General features: G+C 36.0%; 1 protein-coding gene across 1 annotated transcript; it reads right to left on the bottom strand.

The window, feature by feature from the left end:
* Positions 1 to 342: 342 nt before the first annotated feature.
* LOC106876450 (cytochrome P450 2J4) lies at positions 343 to 17,407 on the bottom strand. The gene is made up of 8 exons (XM_014925011.3): positions 15,723 to 17,407; positions 9,445 to 9,670; positions 5,943 to 6,069; positions 4,568 to 4,724; positions 3,525 to 3,661; positions 2,143 to 2,239; positions 1,455 to 1,661; positions 343 to 838 (listed from the first exon to the last, which is right to left on the bottom strand). The coding sequence occupies exons 1-8, from the start codon at positions 16,090 to 16,092 to the stop codon at positions 660 to 662; spliced, it is 1,500 nt and encodes a 499-aa protein (XP_014780497.1). The 5' UTR covers positions 16,093 to 17,407; the 3' UTR covers positions 343 to 659.
* Between the last annotated feature and the right edge of the window lie 1,296 nt (positions 17,408 to 18,703).

Here is an 18,703-nt window from a genome sequence, read left to right as displayed (position 1 = left end):
CTGGTAATTTTGCAATGCAGTGAAACATTATGCGCCGAGTGTATTGGAACTTGAAACCAGATAAAACATTCACAACCCAGGAAGATCTATAACTGTATTACTTAAAATAGGAACAGAAATAGCTTTGGCTTTATGTTCACAGACTTTGGTAAACAAAATACTTATAGGGGATATCTTTCTCGTTCCAGCAGGACCCTCAAGGCAGCACAATCCAGTCTCATATTACTGAACCCTTTTCAAAAATAAAAGAATAGATAGGGCACATTTCGACGAAATATATCAAAGTCTAATGAATGGAAAGAAATTAGGTTAGTAAAGAAAATTGGGACTCAAAGAAAATAATTCAGTACTGGAGCTTTATTGACAAAGTTAAACTTTGCAACTACCATAGGAATAGTTAGTGTCTTATCTATTTCAATCCTCTAAATTTTATGAAGTTTATGGGTAGATATTACTGCACGCATGTTATGTACAGTAGCGTGTAGGTCAATATAATATCACTAATGAACTGAAATTTATGTAATTTTGTGATGTACCATTTTCAAAATAGCAGTATTTTACAGAAATTTGATATCTTTTTACATCAAAGTGATATACTTTCAACTGTATCGTCAGTGTATTGTGAAGTGGTGCCCTCAAATATATAAGACAAATATATCTCACAGTGGTATTGCACGGATATTATCATTTACTGGAACATAAGTAATTCCTGATTGTTTGCCTTCCATTATCATTGGTGTTTCGTCAGGACTTTCCAATCTAAATCTTTGTAAGATATTTGAAAATGCCATGAAGGTTTCAATATTGGCTAGTGATATTCCCGCACATATTCTGGGACCTACAAATAAAATAGAAGATATAAAGTAGATAAGCCAAATTACATGTGATAGAATATAATGAAGTTTACATTTTAATAAAATATAATTAACTTGTCTATTATTCAACGAAAAGATTTAAATATCAAATCTCTTGTAATATTTCAGCAAATAAAATATTTCCTGAATTTTTATCAATAATGAAGATAACATAAAGAGGTAAGGTTTTGCTAATAGAAGGATGATTAATTTTAAGTGAGCAAATGACCAATCTTTCGTAAGTATAATGAATTAATAAGAAGCAGTAGAATATTGGTATTTTAGTGACCCAGAAGTGGTGACTGCCTAAGCAAGATTCCAAATCTTGCTTAGGATGTAGCTAAGAGGCATGTATTTTTACCGGTGCTTTACAGGCTCTTACATTCACCAGCTAACAAATATGGATTTGGTTATTATACCTAGCAAACTGACCATGTGGGATCCTTAAACATGATAGCTCAATCTCCAAATGACACATTGCAATTATAGAAAAGGAAGCACCATCAGTAACAAGATGATGTTGTTGTCTTCTCTCCTAATCGGGATGGTCGCAGCTGGAATAGGTCTGCCCTATCAATAAAATTTATTTACAATACTTACCCAAAGAGAAAGGCATATAAGCCTCATTTTTATTTAACTCATTATTTTCGCCAATCCATCTTTCAGGTCGGAATTCCTCTGGCTTATCCCAATACATCGGATCATAATGAGCAGCCATTAACATGAATTGAACAATGGTATTTTTTGGAATATCATATCCTCCTAGTGTTGTGTCAACCATAGCGGCATGTGGAACAGTGAGTGGAACTGTTAAAAGAATTTTTTTCAACGTTAACAATGTTGAGATAAAGGATAATTTGATATAGGCTGTTTTACTATTGTCATAAGAAAGTATTATGTTTGGTGAAGTAACATTGTAGTGCCAGGTTATGAGTTTATGTTGCTGTAAAATTGGGTTTCATATTGGGAAGCTGACCTAATATAATATTGAAATGATGTAAAATCGTAATGTAACAATATAGATTTCAGCAGATATGAAATTGTATACGTAAAACTGCTAATATATTGTAAATGCTTAATTCTTTCTAATGGACTTCCATTCTTTGACCCTCATTTGACAAAGGATCTAGTAATTTGATACCCATATCATATGCGTGATGATTCATTTTGTTCTCCCCTTTGTGCTGAAATTATTTCGTTATTGGACAAATCTTGTGGCAAAAATACAAAGTATGGCGTGAGGAATAAGTTCTCTTTAACGATAAAAGTTAGGTCACTGCTTGCTTACCAGCAGGAGCAATTCTCTGGACTTCAAGTAGAGTCGCTGCAATGTATGTCAGGTGTCGTTTGTCTTCCATAGTGACAGGTCTGTTCAGATCGGTGATCTGAAATTAACAATTCGTTATAATGAATATGTGTATTTTATTAATACTATATATATATATATATATATATGTGTGTGTGTGTGTGTGTGTGTGTGTGTGTGTGTGTGTGTGTGTGTGTGTGTGTGTGTGTGTGTCTGTGTGTGTGTGCGTGCGTGCGTGCGTGTGTAATCCATTCATTCTTAATACGTTCAGGTATATTCGAATATGGATATGCTAATCACTGTTGTACTTCTGATTCGGAGAACACATCTTTTCAAAGGAATGTGTGTTCACGATGTGCTCTATTCATGATGGAAATGGATCTTTGCGGCATTGCAAAGTTTCAGCCTAGTTGCGTCTCTTACGTCAAAGTCAGCTCTAAATCAATGATATAATAAAGAAAACTGTCTCTTATTTATGGAATGGATTGTTCTCAGCCGGCGAAATACGACAGCGATTAGCATATTTACGTTTGAATCTGACGAAACGCATTATGGATGCAAATGTGTGCCATCCTGTGTGCGTATATATATATATATATATATATATATATATATATATATATATATATATATATATATATATATATATATATATATATAAGCCCGTGTACTTACTCGCTTGCCCTGAATATATATATATATATATATATATATATATATATATGTGTGTGTGTGTGTGTGTGTGTGTGTGTGTGTGTATTTGTGTCTATGTTCGTACACCCATCGCTGGTGTTGGTGAGCTTATGTCCCCGTAACCTAGCGGTTCGGCAAAGTGACCGATAAAATAAGTACTATACTTACAAAGAATAAGTCCGTGTTGCTGTAAAACAAGTCCCTTTAGACAGACAGCCGTACCCTCAGAAAACAACTGTATCAATCTCACAAATTTAGAAAGATCATGAAATACTTCCCCTTCTCAATGTGTGACTAAGAAAAAATATCCCTATAGCCGAGAGCGTATATCTACAAGAAAATTTGAATGTCACAGTGGTACGGTACATAAAAGTGCTCTTGCAGTTTTTAAAACAGTTTTATTTCCATTTGAAATCTGTTTTTGTAGAAGAGACTTACCCTAGGTGCCATGCTGATTTACTGAACCTGGGACCATATGGTTAGGAAGTAAACTTCTTACCACACAGCCACGCCTGCTCCTATCTCCTTTCGTAATCTGCTTATATCTGGTGCGTTTAAAGACAACATAAATGTTAAGATACTTACCACGCAATCGCAGAGCACGGACTGAAATATTTTTAATAAAAAGTAAAATAAACGGGACATATTAATGAACTAATATGATATTTTACCTGTTCAATTTCTGCTCGACATTTGTCCTGTATGTCAGGATATTTGGCCATATGGACAAAAGCCCAGTTAAGAACGGTAGCTGTTGTGTCTGTTCCAGCCATAATAAGATCAATAGTCGCCTGGAAAATATTCTCTTCTGCAACAGCAGGTAAAATTATTAGAATTAACTTCATAACTGTTTAAAACGAAACAATATAAAGTATATGTATGTATGTATGTATGTATGTATGTATGTATGTATGTATGTATGTATGTATGTATGTACGTATGTATGTATGTATGTATGTATGTATGTATGTATGTATGTATGTGTGTGTGTATGTGTGTACGTGTACGAGATAGTACCAAAACGTTTGTGGACTAGTTATGATTTGCTTTCGCCAAATGTCCCTCCTTAAACGCTTTAAAATGTCACCGTAAAACTCTTGATTGACGGTTTGGCCCGTGGCGACGAATTATCGATGCACAATGCTATATTTCTTGGGCATATGTACGACGATATTATGTGTTTTGTCTGTATGGAAAGACAATTGCTCATCTGCTACTCAATGAAATGTGAAAAAAATTGGAATACGATGATTAATTAATGAACTTTATATCTACGTATTTTATATATTTATGCCCAGTTTTATAGACTTAATACACAACACTCATAAAATAAATATTCACTCTTATTTTGCCATTTTTCTCATAAACAAAAAAAACAAAAATACCGTCGTACATATGATACAACCTTTAGTTGAACTGTATATATCTGTCACGTAAATAAGCTTGAATATTTCACGGAATTGCATTTATGCGAATGCGTTAAGTGATAAATGATATAACAAAACTTAGTTCAATAAAAATTAAAAAAAACTTTCACTATCCAGTCAGCATCTAATCAATATTTAATTATGTGAAAGCGTTACTGACGGGCTAAGTAACACAATGTTAAGATTGTAAGATTCTCTTTCTTTGTATGAAATAATATTCTCTTTTCAAAACTTATATATAATATCTTGAAAGAAACAAGAGAAACATAACAGTTCGTGTAACTCACCAGATAAAGATTCATTGTTTGGTTCCTTCTCAAGTGTGAGTAAGTAGACGTCAACAAAATCTCTTATGTAGTCACCATTGTAGGTTTCCTTATGTTCCCTGATTTTCTCTTTTATATAATTTCGGATCTTTTTGTTGTTCTTGATAAGTTCCTCTAGCTATAGTGGAAAAAATTAGCATCAGTGGCCCATGGGTCCGATTAAATATTTTATACTATTTTGTTTTCATCTACAGTCATCAACGTTCATCGCTGGACTCGAATTTCCTCTTTTTGGAGTGAATCAAATAAACGTAATTGTTATGCTAAGCCAAATCAATCAGCTATACTCATTAATTAACACAAATTGTATCCACAATTTTCGTATGCCATGTTTCTAAAAGACTATATTATTTACACACAGAGCTGACATTATAATTAAAAAGTTTTTTCTAAATAAATTGCTTTGTGGAAGTATAAACTAATATGAATTATATATATATATATATATATATATATATATATATATATATATATATATATATATAGTTTAGGAAGGTATAACAATGCAATATAGATCAAAAAATGGACTGTATACCTGTTGTAACTTGGTAAACTGTAGTCCGATGATATTTCGGAATTAGAATTCCTTCTTCAGATTTTAATTTGCTGGAGTCTCTGCTATAAACTTTTATTCTTATTCTTATTTTTATTCTTTACAAACAATACACAATGCTTCAAGCGAACTACAATACTCTCCTATATATATATATATATATATATATATATATATATATATATATATATATATATATATATATATATATATATATAATAGGGATAAAAATCCAAATTTACAGGTAAAAAGTCAATTAAATTCAATTTATTAAAAATTAAAATTAAATTAAGAATCGATGAGTTCATGAACCTTAGTTCTTTTCCCTAAATAAAACTATATATATATATATATATATATATATATATATATATATATATATATGTGTGTGTGTGTGTGTGTGTGTGTGTGTGTGTCTGTATTTATTACTGGCAAACGTTACTATTGTTTTCATTGTAGGCCCAACTTCATTGAAGAAATAGTGATTTATATTAGACAAAGTAGAATTGTTATAGAAGAAACTTACCATGGAGAAGTGTAAAAATGTAAAGGCAGCAACACAACTAAGATTATTATCGACATCCAAACCGTTTAAATACGAAGTAATTTTATTACTAGAAAAGCAGATTCAGGTGCTATATTGATCTGGCAATTTTCCCCTAACACATTGAGCAGTAACAATAAGGTTATGATAGAATTTTGAGTTTGACAAAGCTATATTTTCTGGGTTCAAAACTTGATTTAATAATATTCAGATTTCAATATGAAGTGTTTTTTACTTACGGGAGAATTCCATAGGACAAATCTCAGGAATGGAAAGAAATTCTCTGGCATAAATGCATTTATATTGTTGAAGAAAAATCTTAAGTTTTCAACTATTTCCTGAAACTCAGGTTCACCAAATCTGATCCTTCAATTACAAAATACATAATATACCGTAACATAATATAATACAAAATAAAATAAAATAGAATATAATACAATATAATATAATCTTTTACTTGTTTCAGTCATTTAACCGTGGCCATGGTGGAGCACAACCTTGAAGGAATTCAATCGAACAAATCGACTACAGGACTTATTTTGAAGCCAAGTATTCAGTCAATTTGTTTTGCCGAACTGCTAGGTTATGGGGGCGTAAGTACACCAGCACCGGTTGCCAAGTGATGATGGAGGAAAATACAAACACAAAGACACACACAGATATATATATATATATATATATATATATCATAAATATAAGGGATTAGCAATTGAGTTGCTTCTCCAACATACTGAAAATTTAGAAATAGCAGTCAAAGAACTACTGCTAATCCCTTATATTTATGATGATAAATGGTCTTACCGATAAAGGTTTTTTTCATACTGAACTACTTGGCAAAATTGTTAATTATTAATTCTATTATTAATTGACGATTCCCTGCCCTCATTTCTTGTATATTTTATATATATATATATATATATATATATATATATATATATATATATATATATATATATATATATATATATATATATATATATCTTTAGTCTCGGGTAAGACTAAAAGCATATATAAGATAGAGACACACTTACGACAGCCTTTTAGATATTTCCATAACACAGAAATAAAGGCGCGCTTCCCCAAACACATACAACAACATTAACAGTGAAGCCAAACAGATAACAATTAGTCTAGGTATAGGGGAAAGGGCAGAACAAGGTTTACACAATTCGATATAGTCGAATTTTACCCGTCTATATCGAAGGGGTTGCTGATCAAAGCACTTTCCTTTGGTAAGGGCTTCACGGACATTAACGACAGAGACGTTATCATGCATGCCAGGAAAAGGATGCTGTTCAATAAAGATTCGACGTGAATCAAGTACTCCAAACCCGAGGGTTCCTTCGATGTGGTAACGGGAGCCTACGACAGCGCCGACGTATGTGATCCTATTGGACTATATATCCTGGACACCTTAGGGAAGAAGTTATCTTCAGTCCTCTTGGGCCTTTTCAGAGATGACGCTTTGGCTATCTCTAGAGGAACCAACGGGCACACATTTGATAGGCTTAGAAAAAATCTGGTTAACACTCTACGCTCCATGGGACTCAAAATTATTATCGAGACTAACCTCACCACCGTAGACTTACTAGATGTCACTCTAGGCATGGGTTTCGGTACACACAGGCCCTACCGCAAGCCAAACGAGAGGCTGTCCTACATCGACACAGCCTCCTCCCACCCTCTATCATGTTCAAGAACCAAGTGAAGGGTGTCGGCAAAAGGATCTCGAATTTATCCTCAAGGAAAGAAATTTTCGGTGATGCAATCCCCTTCCATAAGGAGGCACTGGTGTCCAGTGGGTTTAAGGACTGCATCTCCTTTATGCTGGGCCCTAGCACTAACAAAAGGAAGCACTGCCGGAACGTCGTTTGGTTTGCTCCACTTTTCTCACTCAACTTCAAGACTTGTGTGGGAAAAATATTCCTCAGGTTAATAGATAAGCACATCCCGCAGACACACAGGTACGGACGTTTGTTCCGTAGGCACAACCTAAGAGTCTCCTCTAGTTGCGGACCCAATATGAAAAGTATATTCGCTAACACTCATTAAACGCAGGAGGAGGCCGGTTGCTCTTGCAGGGAGTACAATGACTGCCCAGTGGTGGTGGGAGGACAATGCGAGGCTCAGAAAGTTGTGAGGTTGTGATGATACTCAGACCTAGCGGCCATAGCAGTAGCAGTTACGGATCATCCAACAGCATCGACAGCAACGGCAACGACTCCAACACCATCACTACGGTCAGAGATGATGACCACGCTGACACCAGTAGCACCAGCGAGGCTACCAGCTCCACACCCAGTATTATCAACGACGGCACTCACATCACCATCGGTGATAGCTGCGCCAACGCAGCGGCCAAGGGATGACAACAACAACGACCACAGTCGCAGCGATATCGCCAGACCCACGCCTCATAATAATAACAGCACCGATGACAGTTACAGCAACACCAGCGGCAACAACATCTCCAGGCCCAGAGCCAACCGAACATAGGTCAGAAATGTGAACACAACCAACACACAAACCTGGAAATATATCGGATCAACTGGGACTGCCTTGAAGCGGCGCCTATACAACCTCTTTCGGGATTCAAGCGAGACGATTCATCACATCTGTGGTAAATCACGTTTGTCGCCTCAAAGCTGAAAGGATCCCAAACGATATCAAGTGGAGGATCACAGAGCAGCCGTGATCCTACATTAGCGGGATCGGACGCTGCAAGCTTTGCATAGCTGAGCGAGCAAGGGTCCTCAAAGACTCTCTGAAACGAAGGTTACTGAACTTTCACCAGGAAAGTTTTAGCCCCTGCATCCATTTCAAATGCTACTTGCTGCAAGCAAGGAATTTTCCGTTCAAAGATTAGATCCGAAAGGTTCCTTATGAACTAAAAGCAGCTTAAGGTCGAAATTCTCTGTCCCCCCCCCCCCTCTTTTGGCCCACATTAATTAGTCTAAGGGAGATAACCCGCGCCGACCTGGATTGTGTATTCTTTGATTACTTACTATCTGACTGTAACGGATTCCTGCCTCACAGAGTTGAGTTATATGTCTTCGGCCTCAGAGTCCGATGAGCTGTCCATAGGGCTAGGCTCTTTGTAGACGCGACACCATTGGTCACTCTATGACCGGACATAGACTTACTGCTCTATACTTGAAAGTGTGCTTATTTTTCATATATATGATACATTGACGACATATATGTTACAATGTGCTTATAATAGGTGGAATCCTCAGTCCACATTGTTATGTTGTTATAGGCACTGTTATGTTCTTACCGCCACTATTATGTTGAGGCGGGTTTCGTGTTTTCTATCTTTATCTCATCTATCGTGCTATCGCTGATAGCTCCGCAAGACAGAGACTTTTTACCGCTTCCTTGAAGGTGACTCGAGCTCGTGTATGTCACTACCTGACAAAGACTCCAATTGAGAACTCGTACAACGATTCTACTACTTCTCAATTCCTACAACGATTATATACGTACATACATAAATACATATGAATACACACACACGTATATGTAGTAAAAAAAAGAGATGATAGAAAGATTCTGATAATGCAGAAAGTTTTAAAAAAGGCTTTATATTTCAGGCGTAAGGGCTCATCTTCAGAAGAAAAACAGTTTGAGAAAAGTCCTACCCCCCCCCCCCCACACAACACACACATATATGTATGGATACATGCTAATATAAAATACATACATAATAAATGCATACTATATCTGTTGATTTCAACTAACCTTTCATCAAATATTATATAATACACAATACTCAAAGAGAAGTGTGCCAGTGGGTCTTTCAAAGAAAACGGTTTACCATTGTGAGATTGAAAAGCATCGGTTAAGGACTGGGTTTCCAAATATATATGATCTTCTAGCTTTTTCTTGCCCATTCCTAAATCTCGGAGTGTTGAAATAGTAAACTTTTTTAAGTCCTTCCATTCTTTTCCAGTGTTAAAGGAGACCCCTAAAACAATAGTAAAGATGAAAAGAAAGAAAGGAAAGAAGTACTTATACAGTGTTTTATGTGTTTGGTAAAGTTTAAAACTGAAAAATAAAAAGAAATTATAAGAGAAAATTATAAATAATAATACTATAAAAGGCTTTTAATATGGCACCAAATTTGATTCTCTCCAGCAGTTCATTAATTATTCTTGTGACTTCAGTGTCCAAGAGTTTATTCATCGCTCTTAGATGCACCTTACGTTCGTCAGAAGATATTGGTTAAGCGAATTCAGCATTCAAGAAGCAAATCCTTCCAACCGATGGGATCCAGTCCATAAAACATTTGATAGCCGGAGACTTGTTAGTATCTCCACTCCCACCTGTGCCGTCATTCGTGGCACTACACCCGAATAAAGGAGTCTCCATTCTCCATACAAATGCTTAAGCGTGAATTTAAATTTCTGAGGATCCCACCTAATTGACACTTGGAGCCGTTTTGAAAAGGATCTCTATAATATCATTGAGAATATAAAATTCATGAAATTTTGAAGGAGGCACAACTAATACCAGGAAAAAATGGTGGCGACCTTGACGTGCCGTTGTAACCCTCGGTCGGCTATTACGTGGACGGTCTTCCGCGCTGTTGTATCATTCCCTCAGCCGCTCAATTTTCCGAATACTGCAGTTCAAGTCATTAGCAATGATCCATGGACGATGGCTTGCTCCCTATGATGTCGTATCAGTCTTGGCATGCTTGCTGCGTTTGGGAAACAAATGACTTGGGTGCCTTCTATACCAAATGACTCCCCAATGAGATAACGTTTTGCACGTGCATCATGCTTTTCATAAAGATGCATTCACCAGCATTACCACGTTCACGAAAAGTGAGCGTGTTCGAATCCTAAATACAATCCTTGTGTTTTCAAATGAGTGGTGCTGTGGGTCAGTGACATCTTCCTGATTTTAAATTACCTAGAGATTTGATAAAATCCATTTAATCTCAATATCATGCGTGAAAGAAATCATTTTTTACAGAGCGACGTTTTTTTCAGTGTATGTATATACACACACACACACACACACACACACACACACACACACACACACACGTAAATATTGAATGCTGAAATGAGTGCTCAACACCGCATTGGTGGATATATTTCTTTATTTGTGATTTAAGGCTACCATTGGTGTCATGTAAGAAAGTAGGAAAATATCCTAGTGTCTCAATAATTTTTTCAAGCTGATCACATGGAGGAAGGTGTTCGCCTCCATTCTGGAAAATAGTTTCGCTTCATGGGATTTCTCGTAAATTCGCATGAATGAAACAAAGAACCAATGAATCAAGGGACGTTACTCTTGAGTGGCATCTTTTGGAGTTTGTCTTCCTTAGATTTGTCTTTCCGGAAATATTTTAATGGTTACTAATTTTGCATTATTTGTTTATTCTAGGCATGGTTTACTGGGCATGGACACCATGCCCAGAACAAAAACTAAAAAAAGATTACCGAAAAGACATATCCAAAGGAGACAAACTCCAAAAGATGGTGCTCTAAAGTAACGTTCCTTGATCCATTGATTCGTTGTTTCATTTAAGCAAATTTACAAGAAATCCCGTGAACGAAGCGAGACTGTTTTCAAAAATGGAAACAAACACTTTTCTCCATGTGATCGGTTTGAAAAATTGTTAACACACTAACAAGGATATTTTCTTACTTTTCTTAACATGAAGCCGATGGTAGCCTTCACTGACAAATAAAGAATACACACACACACACACACACACACACACACACACACACACACACACACACACACACACACACACACACACGCACACACACACATATATATATATGTATTAGGTCGTTCAATTTTTCTTTTTTCAATGGGCTAAATGTGTGTGTGTGTGTGCGTGCTAAATGAAAGACGGAAGATGGAATATACGAGAATTTTTATTATTAGTTACGACAATTGTTTCTTCCCATCTAGCAGCGATACCTCACAGATGGGATTCTGAACAACTAGATGGTGCAGATGTGTCTCCTCGGATGATAAATAGATATAACTCGTTAATATAGCGGATTAAGCATATAAATGTGAAACAAGGTGGAAAAAAGAGTACTCAGGCCAGAGGTAGAGTAATATGCTTTATTTAAAAGCAGCAGAAATATAACAAAAGCTGTTAGTCAGAGTTTCACGTTCCCGTTCGTCGGAGAGCTTTGTTTATTTTGTCTATCTTAACAAACTCTCCGACGAACCTGAACGTGAAACTCTGAGTAACAGCTTTTGTTATATTTCTGCTGCTTTTAAATAAAGCATATTACTCTACCTCTGGCCTGAGTAATATATATATATATATATATATATATATATATATATATTTTCGTTTAATTTTTCCATCTTTTCATTGGGCCGATTGAAGAAACCAATCAATAACGAACTTAGGACTACTGGTAAAAGCTGTCATATTTACTAAAATAAAAGAAAATGTTAGTTCTAAAATCTCTCTAAGAGATCAACGCAGTAGTTGTACCGACAAATGATATTTCTATTCCTTTTAACAAGCCTGTCGGTTCGAGCGGACTCTTCTGTGAATTTTTAACCCCAAGAGGATATTCCATCTAACTAGTTAACAGTTGCATCCGATAAAGCTGTAAGCAAGGGAGCGAACCCCTACCATCTCCTAACGATAGGGATGGTAGGGGTTCGCTCCCCTGCTTACAATATTTTCGGATGCAGCTCTGTACTGTGCACTGTGCTAGAGATGTCCTCTAGGGGTAAAAAAAAAATGCAGTAGTGTCCGCTCGAACGGACAGCCATGTTGAAATGGCTACGAATATTACTGATATATATATATCTCATAGCTTAAATTTCTTCACCATTCTTTATTGTAAATCAACAAGATGTATTCCCAGTCAGGATGCGCTTTTTTTCCCACAGAGTAATATACAAGACAAGGTATAAATAATGGCCGTAACATACTCTTCCACTGCAGTAAATTCGACTTACAGCTGTGTCTGATAATCCTTATAGGTTTATTCATTGATTAGTTCGTTCTTTGGTCGGAGTTATAGCATACCATGACTTCGATGAGAATAGCATTAGACTTTTAAGTTTGTCCAAATTTTCTCAATTGAATCAATGGACCAATTGAGTAAACTGATCAACGAATGAAACTATAATGGTTATCGGAAACAGTTGTAAGTCGATTTTACTACAATAATGGAATGTGTAATGACCATTATGAACGGTATGTTTTGTCTTACACACACACACACACACACACACACACACACACACACACACACACACACACACACACACGCTCACACACACACACACACATACACACGTACGCGCGCACGCACGCACACACACACACACACACGTTATTGATGTGTACATACATGCGTATATATGTGTATTTGAGAGTGTGTGCATATGTGTGTGTGCATGTGTGTGTGTGTGTGTGTGTGTGTGTGTGTGTGTGTGTGTCTGCACAGCTTTGTTGGTATTAAGTGTTTGTACTTGTTTCAAGAATGTGTGTCTAACCGAATGTGTGGATTGATATGTGACAGCGACTCCAGTACCCAAATGCTAACAATGTAAATAATGTACAGAATTCCTCATCTCTTACATATGGAACTGTAGAAAGAATTTTATTTCTCTTGCTTCGTCCGTTTTATTTCATTTCTTCTGTCTTCTTTCTGTTTCCTCGGCTCACTACTACATACTTCACCCAATTGCTCTCTCTCTCTCTCTCTCTCTCTCTCTCTCTCTCTCTGTCTCTCTCTCTCTCTGTCTCTGTCTCTCTCTGTCTCTGTCTGCCTGTCTCTGTCTCTGTCTCTGTCTGTCTCTCTGTCTCTCTCTTCCTCTCTGTCTCTCTCTCTCTTCCTCTCTCTCTCTCCCTCTATGTCTCTCTCTGTCTCTCCCTCTCTGTCTCTCCCTCTCTGTGTGTCTCTCTCTCTATCTCTCTCTCTCTCTCTCTCTCTCTCTCTCTATCTCTATCTCAAAATTACTCTTCTCACTGTTTTCATTTAGTTTCTCTCGATGTCCGATAATTCTTAGAGTTCCCCTAAGTCAGTGGTTCTCAACAAGGGTCCATATGACTCCTGGGTGGGTTACTCCTTTTCATGTAAAACTTTAGGGGGTCCATGCAAGCAAAATATTAAATAGGGGTCGCACATAGTATTTTAAGTGTCCATGAAAAAATTTACTTTAGATTTATTTATTAAAAACCAAAAAAAAGCTAGGATACTTTCTCTAACGTTTTACCTGGTTCAACCTAGACAGTTTATGTGTGAATAACAAAACAGGAATTTTGAAAGAAGTTTCTATAAAACTAGTTTTAAAACATCGACAGGCTATGAGGTAGGGTCCACCAGAATAGAATAATAATCGAAGGGGTCCGTAGATAAAATATAGTTGAGAACCCTTGCCCTAACTCTATAGAGGGAGAGAATAATTTTCTGCTTGTGTGTGTGTGTGTGTGTGTGTAAGAGAGAGACATTCACATATTCACTTCTTTCTCTTTCTCCACCCTCTCTCTTGTTCCAATAATGTTGTTGTACCTTCTGCTTACTTGGAGTGTGAAGTGGAAGTTGTGAAGAAAAGAGGACAAAGGGGATTTTATTTTTTTAACCCATTTAAAAAATAACGGAGGCTATCTTGGATATCTGATAATAATATTCTTTAGAATCCCTGGTTGGAAAACAATAAAACAAAATAAACACTTCACGAACAGAAATTTTACTTTGAGATTATCCCCCCCCCCCTCCTCCCTACTCGCCTCTACAAACTATGGAATCAAGAATTAACACGCTATGAAAAGATATTTTCCTTTCTGAATTCCTATACACGCAACGAAAATAAAACTTGTTATTATAAAAAATCATATTCGGGCCAATGGTTTTGTTTACTGTATCCTGTAATTGTTACATTCTCTCTCTCATCCTCTCTCTCTCTCTCATCCTCTCTCTTTCTCTCTCATCCTCTCTCTCTCTCTCTCTCATTCTCTCTCTCTCTCTCTCTCTCTCTCTCTCATCCGTCCGTCCAGCCATCCAGCCATCATTACGTTTTCAATGCGGAAAAGATGGCGGGTATGATTTTATAGCGGACCCTCCTGCATAGAGGTTCCATTAGTTGTTGCACAACCCCTGATTAGCTGTAATTAGCTATGATAAAGGCCTCCAAACCACGACCTTCCTGCTATCTGGTCAACCAGCGGCTACATAGTGCAATGTTATTTTCTTTTTACAACTGCATGGTTTGAGGTATTCTTGGCTGCTATTTCAAGCACATCGAATGAATAACCAGATGGTTGACGTGAGAATATTCTCTTAGTTATTGATTAACCCTCGTCGCATCATTATCTATGACATATAACGTTCTGCTCATATCTATTACGCCTTTTATATACATGAAGTGTCGTTCGTTTATGACTATTAAAGTATATCTTTCTCTACCAGGGTTTATAATATCCATTATATACACCCGTCTATAAATCTGTGTGTTATTTGAGGGAGTTTGGCTACCATTTTGTTAGTTTTAGAACTGTATTTTATGTGTTAAAGAAAAGACAAGTTGTTCGTACTTAACAAATACAACAAAGAATCCAACAGAAATACGGAATTCTCTTCATTCACTACTGAATTGCAGTTAACGAGATTAAGAAACCTACCGATAGTATCACTCTACCAGTTTTGTGACTAACTCTCAAGGCGTGACTGCTAAAAAGCTTTGACAAAACAGAATATAAAGCATCAAAGTAAATTGGTGACATTCCGGTCTAAAAGTAACAATAGTCGGAAATAACGCTAAGAGGGATGAAATATAGTGGTGATATGCTTGCACAATTTCCTTTGAAAACTAGGAAAAGAGTAAACAGATCGAGTAGGCAGTTGTTCGACCAACGGGACTCCGAAATAAGAAACAAAGAAACACAGATTAAAATCGTCAAACAAAATAGGGGAATGTAGAGGTAGAATTGAGTTCTGTGTTGTGGAACGGGAAAAATGTAAGGGGTGGGGGATGAAAGCGATGACATTTGTTGCCATAAATAAATGACTTACCTTTCTTTTGGATTAATCTCTTCGGTAGGTACATCCAGTAAGGTCTTCCTTTCAATTCATCTCCTTTCTTTACCAATCCTTCTAAAATCCACTCTGTTTTGCATACAATCACCAAGGTTTCAGAACCAAATTTGAGTCTGAAGATATCTCCAAATTGTTTTCGAAGATCTTTCATCTTTAAATTGATATCTGTGGTTGTAGCCATCTGAGGTATATTTCCAATAATTGGAAAAGCTATTGGACCCGGGGGTAAATTGTAATTATATTTCGATCTAGTTATAAGCCATCGTACGAGCAATAAAGTGACTAATCCAAGCAGAAGACTTTGTATATTAATAGCTTCTACAAAATACGATGCTGAAACATCCATAATCCTATGTTATTGCTGCAATAATGTATTTGTATTTTCGCTAAGAGCCCAGATTTCTTTAGGATGAGTGTGGTTTACTTCCTATACACAAATCTGTGCAGACAACATGATATAATTATGCTCTAAGTTAACCGAAAATAAGTAGGTTAGTAGCTTAGCTTGCAAAGACTATTCCTATAATCGAGGTCGCTTTTTTTTTTCCAGGTCCATGAGTACTAATTTCACTGTATATTACTCTCAGTCATGTTGTTCTCACACTTTCAGTTTAGCTGGAATAGGTTACTAATCTATTAATACCAGCATTTATCAACTTGTTTACAATAACTTTTTGTTGGTGTTATAGTCAGTTCCAAGTCAGCCTTGATTAAACAGACAGAACACAGACAAGCAGTTTGACATATTTTGTATCATATGTGAGGAAATTTGGTAGGTCAAGTGTCAGACTAAATTTGTTTACAATACTAATTTACAATACTATATTGTATAGGTCCCACATTTTCAAAGACCTCACATTAAATATGAGAAATCTATCCATTCCAAATTAGTGATTTTGTGCATGTTTTATTATTATATTGCTATCGCAAAGAGGATGAGCTGGCAGAATCGCTTGACGCCGGACAAAATGTTTAGCAATATAACGTCCGGCTTTATCTTTTGAGTTCAAATGCTGACGAGGTTGACTTTGTCTTTCATCTTCTCAATTCACAACATTTTATCAAAGTACTGTGCGTGTGTCTATGTGCTTTTCCCTGCGAATTATAAATTGATAAAATAACTGTTTTGGTTCAAGAATTTTGCAATTCAAGATTATTTTTCCTTATTTGGACGTGATCCCAACAAAGGTATAATACTAACAGGGGAGTCAATATTCGGATTTAATCTATGATTCAAAATATCCTCTATAATAAAAATGTATTTTAATTCAGTCTTTTATTCAATGAATTAATAAAAATAATTAGTGCGATTCAGTGATCACAAATCTAGTTTCGTTTATTGTTATAAAGATTTTAGTAGTTTTCCCTGTGGTAGTGAGGAAATTATTGGCTCTTAGCATAATGAAAATTACTTCGGATTGTTGGACTTACTGGATATATTTGTCCATTTTCTGGCTGGACATATAAATATAAGGAACTAATTGTACAGTTACTGTTACTTAGCTAAACAAACTAGGACCTTGGGGGAACTGGTTAGTTGTTCTCCATTTGTAGCCCTTAGGGGCTATTTTGGAACTTGTTTGGGCTAAGACGCCCCTCATTTTTTGATAAAATCAAGATGGCCAACCAAAACCATCCGTCAGCTGAAAAGAATAGCCGGTTGTTCGGAAGAGAGAACAGCCAAGTAGTGAAAGACAGTGACTTCTGCTGCTGCTGCAAAAACACACGTGAAACATGAAAATGAATTTCCCTCCACTTCAGCATCGCAGGGTCAAAAGAAAATGACATTCTTAAATTCTTTAATAAGGATGAGAAAGGTTATGGAGTGAAGTTAAAGTCTCGCTGACAGAATTGTAACTTGAAGGTCATTGGTATGACTAAGTGTTGAGAGTTTTGATGGTAAAAAATGGGTCATTGCATCGGTGTATATACAAATGTAGTATGTATGTGTGTGTGTATGTATGTACGCATTTGTGTGCGTGTATATATATATATATATATATATATATATATATATATATATATATATATATATATATATATGTATACAGAGCTGAGTGTAAGCTCGTTAGTCCGTTTATCATTAATTAACGCAGTTAACATTTTCGTTAAAGATTTAACATTTAAGTCAACTTTGAAAATCATTATCGGATTAATTAACTCCCGTTACATTTAACTCAAGTCCGTTAACCCCAAAATTTCATAACAGTCGGTAAGCGTTTAAAAGTTTCTATTGGTTTCAGATTGTCTTAGCATATTTGATAATGTATGCGTCATTAAGGCGGCGAGACGGTAGAAACGATAGCAGGCCAGACGAAATGCTTAGCGGTATTTCATGTGTCTTTATGTTCTGAATTCAAATTCCGCCGAGGTCGACTTTGCTTTTCATCCTTTCAGGGTCGATAAATTAAGAACCAGTTGCGTACTGAGGTCGATCTAATTGACTGGCCTCTTCCCCGAAAATTTCGGACCATGTGCCTGGAGTAGAAACGAATATTGTACTCGTCATTCTTTCAACCCCGATATAACACCACTTATCACTATAAATAACTTGTAGGATCTCGTTTGGCCCTGCCTGGGTTTGAAACCAAATCCACCCACTTGTAGCTTACAACGACAGCGGGAAATTTCTTTGTTCTGTCAAGAGGGAACAGTAATTAAATTAAATTATGTACATAGCGTGTTTTTAATTTTTTTAATTTTCATTTTTACGACCACTTTATCAATAGATTTTTTTTTTTAGTTTAATGCTAATATTGTGTTTCATTTGAGTTATTTTACCCTTTTCTGGCTCTAAAAGCTTTTAAAAAAAACCCAAAAGGGGCCAAAACTATGAAATCAGCCTTTTTTAGTCCCAATAAAATTTAAAACTATAAAATCAGCATTTTTTAACTCTAAAGCAAAAACGAAAAAACTGATTTTATAGTTTTGGCTCGTTTTAACCCTTTAGTGTTTAA

The sequence above is a fragment of the Octopus bimaculoides genome, chromosome 11 (genome assembly GCF_046866305.1).
Source record: "Octopus bimaculoides isolate indiv1 chromosome 11, ASM4686630v1, whole genome shotgun sequence".
NCBI classification, from domain to species: Eukaryota; Metazoa; Mollusca; class Cephalopoda; order Octopoda; family Octopodidae; genus Octopus; species Octopus bimaculoides.
Note: the sequence above shows the minus strand (reverse complement) of the source record. Positions and strands in the feature narration are given on the sequence as shown.